The sequence below is a fragment of the Etheostoma spectabile genome, chromosome 21 (genome assembly GCF_008692095.1).
Source record: "Etheostoma spectabile isolate EspeVRDwgs_2016 chromosome 21, UIUC_Espe_1.0, whole genome shotgun sequence".
In the NCBI taxonomy this organism is placed as follows: Eukaryota; Metazoa; Chordata; class Actinopteri; order Perciformes; family Percidae; genus Etheostoma; species Etheostoma spectabile.
Window position 1 is genome coordinate 19927080 of NC_045753.1, and position 9217 is coordinate 19936296.

At 39.5% G+C, this 9217-nt stretch overlaps 1 protein-coding gene across 16 annotated transcripts in view; it reads left to right on the forward strand.

Annotated features, from left to right (window-relative positions):
* The window catches only part of cmn (calymmin), a 37392-nt gene that overhangs the window by 5627 nt on the left and 22548 nt on the right, over nucleotides 1-9217 (forward strand). For 10 of the 16 annotated variants that reach the window (XM_032502409.1, XM_032502408.1, XM_032502410.1 and 7 more), the window contains one exon: nucleotides 8175-8219. The exons of 2 other annotated variants lie outside the window; for them this stretch is intronic. In XM_032502409.1, the coding sequence (XP_032358300.1) occupies nucleotides 8175-8219 (45 nt within the window). Of the gene's footprint in view, nucleotides 1-6786; nucleotides 6831-6935; nucleotides 6972-7692; nucleotides 7742-7878; nucleotides 7898-8174; nucleotides 8220-9217 lie in introns of those variants that run through there. 4 more of the 16 variants (XM_032502424.1, XM_032502425.1, XM_032502423.1 and 1 more) reach the window with 2 other exon arrangements.

Consider the following 9217-nt stretch of genomic DNA (forward strand, 5'->3'; position numbering starts at 1 on the left):
GACAAGGTGGTAATCCAATGTGGGCCTCAGCTTTCACAGAAATTAAAGAATTGGCTGCAAATGCAGATTTTTAGCTTCTGTTCTACCACTAAATCAAGAAACTAAAACCATAGGCTTAAGTGGATGTTAAAGAGCCCTTATTGTACTTCTTTTCAGCATCCCATTTGTGCACAATGGGTCTACAAGAATAGGTTTGCGTACTTTGATGTTCAAAAAAATGTTTCTTATACTTCCCATTGTTGCAGCTCCTCTGTCTGAAACACTTTGTTTGAGCTCTTGGCCCGCCTTCCTGAAAAGCCCAGTCTGCTCTGATTGGTCAGCTGTACTACTCTGTTGTGATTGGTCAACCAAATTAAAAAAAAAAAAGCCACTGGGCGGGCTGTGCTTGCTCAGGCAGCACCTAGGGGGAAGCACACATGAAAAAATGGGCTGTCATTCTCATTCAGTGACACCTGAAAAAGAAGGGGACATAAGTGAGGAATCTATGGAAAAGGCGAGATATCTGCTCTTTTTAAACTCTTTTTTGTCTTTAAATATCCCAGGGCCTGCTCTCGCCAACTGTGTGTGTTGGGTGTGGTGTGTGGTGTTTGTGTGTGTGTGTGTGTGGGTGTTGGTGTGTGTTGTTGTCTGTGACCATGGGGGTACGGAGAGTGAAGAAAACACATGGTGAGTCTTGATAATTAGGCGAACATAAATAAAGGTGTGCTGCGCTGTGTATTAGCGATCGTCAACAGGGCCCCGAGCTCAATTCACGTCCACGGTACCGTGAAAATTCTGCGCACAAAAAAAAAAAAAAACAGTTCACATGAACACATGGTGCATACGACACTATATAGCATGGGGGGCACACTCTCACAAAGAGGTGCCACATTCGCACAGTAGAGCGCCATATAGCATGTACACAAAAGTGCGCTGTCAAAATCTGCGCCAGGTAATCGAGCAACAAAGTGACAGACTGTTGCCCGGCAAGCGGCCCGGAAGATCTCAGGAAGCGAAGAGAACGTTCCGTGGTATAACCGAACTCCGCCGTGCGGTAAAAATTTCACGGAATCCTGATGAGACACCAAGGTGACGAATGATGAGTTGCCAAGTACTGAGCAGGGGAAAAGGGTGGTGAGACGCGGATGTATTGGAAAATATTAGGGGGGGGGTGAATGCGAGTGGTCGCCAAAAACCGGTACAAATGGGCCAAGTCTGGCAAAACACAGATCTAAAACTAAGATTGGACAACTCCCCATGTCGTAATGCGTATACATAACTGGGGCGTTCGGCACTGTGGTACAGCATAAAAGTATGTCGGCAAGTGTATGCCCCATGGTGAGGCTGTTCTGTTGCTGTTCACCGTTTTTTGTGCATTATGGTGTGTTTTGATATTAGGCAACAGTGACTCTCTGTCATCTTCTACATGCTATATTGAATTTACCCCTTGTCATTTTTTAAATTTTAAAGCACACTTTGTCCAGGGAGACATTTATTTATCCCTTGCATTATTGCATAATATTAGGAAGCGTTGGCCAACATCCTGATCCAAATATTACATAGCAAAAGAGGAACGATTAAAAGTCTGTGCTCAGCGTCAAACACAATGTTAAAAACACCGACAAGCCAGATATCTTGGTGTAGTCATGGACTCTGACCTGAACTTTAACAGCCACATTAAGACAATTACAACGTCAGCCTACTATCACCTTAAATAATCCAGAGTTAAAGGACTCATGGGTCAACAGACTTGGAAAAACTGGTCCATGCTTTCATCTTCAGTAGACTTGACTACGGTAACGGGGTCTTTACAGGTCTCCCTAAAAATCAATCAGACAGCTGCAGCTGATTCAGAACGCTGCTGCTCGGGTCCTCACTAAGACCAAAGACTGGTCACATCATCCATTCTGAATTCTTTACAACTGGCTTCCTGTGTCTCAAAGAATTTTTTAAAGTACGTTCTAGTTGTATAAATCATCAATGGTTTAGGTCCAAATACATTTCTGATCTGCTACGACACTATGACCCCCCAGACCTCTCAGGACATCGTGGACAGGTCTACTTTCTGTCCCCAGAGTCAGAACTAAACAGGGTGAAGCAGCATTCTTGTCTATGCTCCTCATATCTGGAATAAACTCCCAGAAACCTGCAGATCTGCTGCTACTCTGTTCTTTTAAGTCAAGCTAAGACCTTTCCTTTTGATGCGCCTTTCTTTAAATGACTGCTCATTTCTTCTATTCTATTTGTTTTTACTGTCTATTCAGTGTTTCATCGTTTTACTCATTTATGTAAAGCACATTGATTGCCCTTTGCTGAAATGTGCTTTACCAATAAAGCGCTTCACCTTGCCAAGATTAATTAGCTGTGAGGATATATAAAGTTGAAAACCATGAGAAAGTACACCACCGGTCAAAGTTTGGGGTCACTAGAAATTTTCATTACTCTCCATTATAGACAGATACAAGATGAATCAGTTGCATGTTTTTTTTTTAACCAGTTTTCAATTAATCATGTGCTCACATAATTGCAAAGGTTTCTCCAAGTTTTCCTCAGTTAGGTTTTTAAAAGGATCCGATTAAACAGAATTGGTTGAATGGTTCGCTGATAATGGGCAATTTAGATATTGCATTAAAGATCACCACCCACTACATCAACTGGTATTCCGTCCTAAAATAAAGACTGGAATCTGTAAGCGACCCCAAATAGTCTATAAACAGTTAAACAATGACAATGACCTATCTTGAGAGTTCATCAGTCAATGTCCAATCTGTGAGCTCCGTCTTTGCTTTTCGATGTCTCCCTAAAGTGCTAATGTACTAAAATGCCCAATTATTTGTTAGCGTGTGTGTGTGTGTGTATGTGTACACCTCGAGGTTCTATCCAACAAGTGGGAGGATCTGGAGACCAGGAGCATCTATAAGCAGAGAGGGGCGCCTTAACCAGAGTGTGTATCAAGCCTCACAATCAGGGTACATCGTCCACTCCAGATCCTCTGCTTTACTCTCCTCATTCTCCTGCTGGTCTTCACATTTTGGCTTTCCTCCTTCAGTCCACTATGCTGGACGACTACTTCTTCGGAGTGCGGTGATCCTTTGGCTGGTGCAGACAGTGCACACACTGTGTGAGTGAAGGGGAGGTGAGGGTCATTTCTAACATAATGTGTATAACCCATTCTCATCTTGATGTTTTATATTGATTTACATACATTTGTACGGGATGTGTTTTGTAAATTAACTAAATCTACCTTTCTGACTGAGGCCATGAATCAGTCTCATGTATTCAATGCAGTAACTGCCTTGTGTGAATGAGGATTTAGCATGTTGATGGATAATTGATTCAAATAAACCTTCCAGTCACCATTATTGGAGGTTTTTCCAGAAGAATAAAGCTGCATAGTTTGTTTTGGGGAGAAATTATGACCCATACGTTCTGTAGGCATGTGTCAGTATACAGTAGTCTGTGGTCGTATGTAAGAGAGGAAAACACACAATTTTGAGTTAGGAGCTGACATATGGCTAAGGATATGATGTTTGTAAACTGCCCTCTGCCCTCTGTACATCGGCCATACAGATAACCCCTGACCTGTGTGACATGATTTCCCTTCTTGCTGCTCTTTTCATGAAAACTTTCTAAAAAAAAAAAAAAAAAAGGGGATTATTAATGATTATTGATCAGAAAATCAACCGACATTCCTGACATTGCTTTAACTTAATGCTTACTCTTACAACTAGAATCTGTCATTGCAGTTAATTAACGATACTATTATGAGCTAATCCTTATTTGCCAACGCAGTACTGTTAAGTCCAAGTTTGTTTTTAACAATTTCCCCAGGCTAACAGCTCACCTAAAGGCTGTTTCCACTCTATTTAACTGCGACATCCAATTGTGCCTACTGTATGTGCACCATTTCTGTACTAGATCCCTCTTAATGATGGCTTTTACCTTATTACTTTTGATCGGTTTGTGACTTGAGGGCCAGAATTTACAGATGCTATGACGATTTAAGCAGAAATCATTATAGACAGAGAAATGATTACACTACTTTGTTTTCTTCTTTAAGACTCCCAACTATGTAAAACCACACTCCGTCTTGTGCAGGGAAAGAGTGCAACCTGCTGAGTCCTGAAGAGTTAGAAAAGAGATGAGCCAAATGTCTTTAGGTGCTGGGTTTGTCTGTCAAATTTCAAACGATCATGTTAAACTGAAACCTTAGCAGCCCTCGCTGGTGTACCTGATGTGTGCTCAACCCTCTACCAACTTTTCTTGTGATGATGCGAAGCAACTATATATTCTTTTCTGTTTAACCGCCAGCCTCAGTTTGTGAAATCAAAGGCAGCTCGTCTTCAGTGGCAGCCAGCAGTCTAAACTCTAACATCCTCTGTGAGAAGGGACATAATGTTTTACTGCTTATACACATTCACTCCATTGACTTCTGTAGAGTCGAGGCTTGCTACTTCCCAAAAATGTTCTCACTAAACTGACTCACCAGAGACTGGATTATTTTGTATAGGCTGAGTGTGGAATTCTAATTCAGGGACTGGATGAAAGTTAATGGGTGGGAGAGGAGCTAACTTTTATTTAATTTTTAAAACAGCAGGGCCTTCAGATGGCTATTACTATTTCTATAACTCTTCTCTTGAATTGGAAAAAAAATGCAACACACCTCCCCCCCCAATATCTCAAATATATCTCTGCATTGATACAATATGTTTAATATCATCATTTTGGGGAACAAAGGCAAAGCGAAGATTTTGTTTTACTATAGCCATCACTGCAACACTAGAGTGGTTTTAGATTGCAAAATTTCCAACATGTTGAATATAATCTTTGCTAATCGACAAATAAAAGCTTCTTAATAAAAGTCATTAATGTCACTGAACCAATGAACCAGGTATATGCAGGTGGTATCTCTGTGGCTGCATCTTAAATTTTTGCCACACACATAAGGTAATGATGAATATGCGTCTGTGATGAGAAAAAAAAAATAACGGTTTTGACGCCTCATATATTCAGTTAAAATCCTGAACAACTTGAGTATGAAGCCTTTTCATCTCCTTTTTACTGACAACAAGTTCCCTTGTAATAAAATTTGTTTGTGCTAATAATCAGGCTTAATTCCTGCCTGTGGAGTAAGTATTAATACACCCCAAAGATGTTGCAAAGCAAATGTTTTTTCTTGCTGTTTTGTAATAGCAACATTACAGTAGTTAATATTTAGGTTACTGTGTTTAGGTTATGGAACTGGATCTGGAATATCCAATGGACAGGGCCCACAACATAATGGTACCCTCAAAACACTCTACATTCTGTCTTCATTAAACATGAAAATGATTGTGTTTGTGGGATTTTTCACACAGGAAGAAGCTTTTGTTCTCAGCTGTCATGTTATTGTTTATCTAGGAAAGAAACATCTGAATGGTGGTGACGAATGGTGATGCCATCAAAAGGTAAATTATAGCAGATAACAGCTGTTGTTCTTCTGTCCTAAGAATAAGCTTTCAATATATATGATTAATAAAAATGTTTTAAAGGTGTGGCCAGGCATTGGTGCACAGAATGGATACGGTGGATACCCAACAAAAGGCATAGGTTAGTGATGTTACATAATCTGCATACAGATTGTTCTGATTTCCAAAAATATGTTTCCAATGTTACACCAAGCAATAGGCCAGCAGTAGATATTTCAGTGCAAATGAAGCTAAATCCAATGGTAAATGTGTTTCCCCACCATCAAGTGCAAATTTAGAGCTTTTCTAATGTATTTTCACCAAACACTCTCTTTTATCTAAGGCTATGGTGCAGCTGCTGGTGGAACCAATGGAGGAGGGACAAAGGTAGGTTCAGCCATGACCTGCATTCATTTTATTTTAGTAAAATACATGACTTAATATTTTGTAATGTTTTTTCCATCTTGTTTTTAAGGCTATGAGCAACAGCTGGTTAAACAATGGACAAGGTGGTAATCCAATGTGGGCCTCAGCTTTCACAAAAATGAAAACTTTCAAATTGCAAATTTCCAGCTCCTTTGTATCACTACACCAAGAAACTCCAAACCATAGCTCAAGTGGATGTTAAAGAGGGCATTCAGGCACAGTGCTGTCTGTGGTAAGAGCGCTATTTGGAGTGAAATATGGTGTTTAGTATTTCTACATCTATTACATACACAGGCACTATTACACCACACTAAGATGGGAAAAATCCCAAAAAAATACGCTCCTTAAAAGTTTTTTTAATCCCATTCCTGCAGCACATTGTACTGTTCAAACTCAGATTCACTGTTTTCCACTAACTTTTCCACAAACTTGTATATATTGCTTTGTAATCTAGGAGGAAATCCAGCAGTTTTACCCAATGGACACGGTGCAAAATCTAATGGTAGATGTTACATGCTTTTTTTGCCAGTTTGTGTCTTCTTTAAAATAATTCTAATTAACTAAAGGATTTTGCTACTGTATAGTCACACTGTGACCTTTTTTCAGGATATGGGGTTCAAGCCCCAGCCGCCAACAATGGACACCATATGAGGCAATGGTATAAGACAAATATTAAATTTGGACACTCACTCACTCCTCACTCACTCACTCACTCACTCGACAAAAGGCATAGGTTAGTGATTACAAAGTAACATAGCTCTGTATGATAGATTGATCTGATTTTAGAAATACATGTTTCTAATGTTAGTCAAGCAATTAGCCAGCAGTAGATATTTATATTAATGAAGCTAAATCCAATGGTAAATGTGTTTCCACAGCATCAAGCACAAATTTATAGTTATTCTAATTTTTTTTACCAACATCTTTATCTAAGGCTATGGTGCAGCTGCTGGTGGGACCAATGGAGAGGGACAAAAGGTAGGTTCAGCCATGTACTTGCATTCATTCTATTTTAGCAAAATATATCACTTATCTCTGTAAAAACTTAGATGTTTTGGTAATGTTTTCCATCTTGTTTTTAAGGCTATGGAGCAAAGGCTGGTGTAACCAATGGACAAGGTGGTAATCCAATGTGGGCCTCAGCTTTCACAGAAATTAAGAATTGGCAGCAAATGCAGATTTTCAGCTTCTGTTGTACCACTAACCAAGAAACTCAACCCATAGGCTTAAGTGGATGTTAAGAGCCCATATTATCCTTCTTTTCAGCATCCCATTGTGCACTCTGGTTCTACAAAATAGGTTTACATGCTTTGATGTTCAAAAAATAATTCTTGTACTGCCATTGTTGCAGCTCCTCTGCCTGAAACTCTTTAGTGACTCTTGGCCCGCCTTCCTGAAAAGCCCAGTCTGCTCTGATTGGTCAGCTGGCCCACTCTGTTGTGATTGGTCAACCAAATTCAAACAAGCCACTGGGCGGACTATACTTGCTCCAGCAGCACGGGGGAAGCACACATGAAAAAATGGGCTGTCATTCTCATTCAGTGACATCACTAATTGATGAATTTCAAACCGAATGAGAGCAAGGCATTTCAGGCAATTGAGAAAAAGTGTGTGTCTGTGTTACAGAGAGCTCCTTTGGAGTGAATATGTTTTTTGTAAATTATCAACTATTACTTCACAAACACTGTTACACACTAAGTGGGAAAATCCAAGAAATAATGAGGGCTCATTAAAAGTTGTTCTTTTTTAATCCCAGTCCTGCAGCACATTTACTGTTAACACTCAGATTCACTGTTTTCCACTAACTTTCCCACAATCTATATTATTGTTGTTAATCTAGGAGGAAATCCAGCAGTTTTACCCAATGGACATGGTGGCAAAATCTAATGGTAGATGTTGCATGCTTCTCTCTACCTCTGCATCTTGTTATCAATAATTCTAATTTAACTTAATGATTGTGCTACAATATAGTCCACACTGTGATCTTTGTTTCAGGATATGGTGTTCAAGCCGGCCCAACCATGGACAACAAATCAAAGGCAATGGTATAAACAACAATTCTAAGTTTGGACACTCACTCACTCACTCACTCACTCACTCACTCACTCAACAGGCATAGGTCAGGATTACTGAATGTAACATAGCTCTGTATATAGATTGATCTGATTTTAGAAATATATGTTTCCAATGTTAGTGAAGCAACTGGCCAGCACTGATATTTTAAGTACAAATGAAGCTAAATAAGTAAAATGTGTTGCCACACCATCAAGTGCAAATTTACGTTTATCCAACTTTTTTTCACCATGCATCTCATGTTTTAAGGCTATGGTGCAGCTGCTGGTGGGACCAATGGAGGAGGGACAAAAGGTAGGTTCAGCCATGTATGCGTTCATTCTATTTTGCAAAATAATATCACTTATCACTCGTAAAACTTTAGATATTTTGGTAATGTTATTCCATCTGTTTTTAAGGCTATGGAGCAAAGGCTTGTGACCAATGGACAAGGTGGTAATCCAATGTGGGCCTCAGCTTTCACAGAAATTAAAGAATTGGCTGCAAATGCAGATTTTTAGCTTCTGTTCTACACTAAATCAAGAAACTAAACCATAGGCTTAAGTGGATGTTAAAGAGCCCTTATGTACTTTTTTCTTTTAGCATCCCATTTGTGCACATGGGTCTACAAGAATAGGTTGCGTACTTTGATGTCAAAAAAATGTTTCTTATACTTCCCATTGTTGCAGCTCCTCTGTCTGAAACACTTTGTTTGAGCCTTGGCCCGCCTTCCTGAAAACCCAGTCTGCTCTGATTGGTCAGCTGTACTACTCTGTTGTGATTGGTCAACCAAATAAAAAAAAAAAAGCCACTGGGCGGGCTGTGCTTGCTCAGGCACCACCAGGGGGAAGCACACATGAAAAAATGGGCTGTCATTCTCATTCAGTGACATCACAATTGATGAATTCAAACACGAAGGAGAAGCAGCATTTCAGGCAATTGAGAAAAAGTGTTGTCGGTTTTACAGAGAGCTCCATTTGAGTGAATATGTTTTTTTGTAAATTAACAACTATTACTTACAACAACCTGTTACACACTAAGATGGGAAAATCCAAGAAAAAATAGGGGCTCATTAAAAGTTGTTCTTTTTAATCCCAGTCCTGCAGCCATTAACTGTTAACACTCAGATTCACTGTTTTCCACTAACTTTTCCCACAATCTATATTATGTTTTTTGTAATCTAGGGGAAATCCAGAAGTTTTACCCATGGACAGGTGCAAAATCTAATGGTATAGTTCATGCATGTCTCTGCCAGTTTGCATCTTTTTTTCAATTATTCTAATTGTTGCTACAACACAACACATGGGATCTTG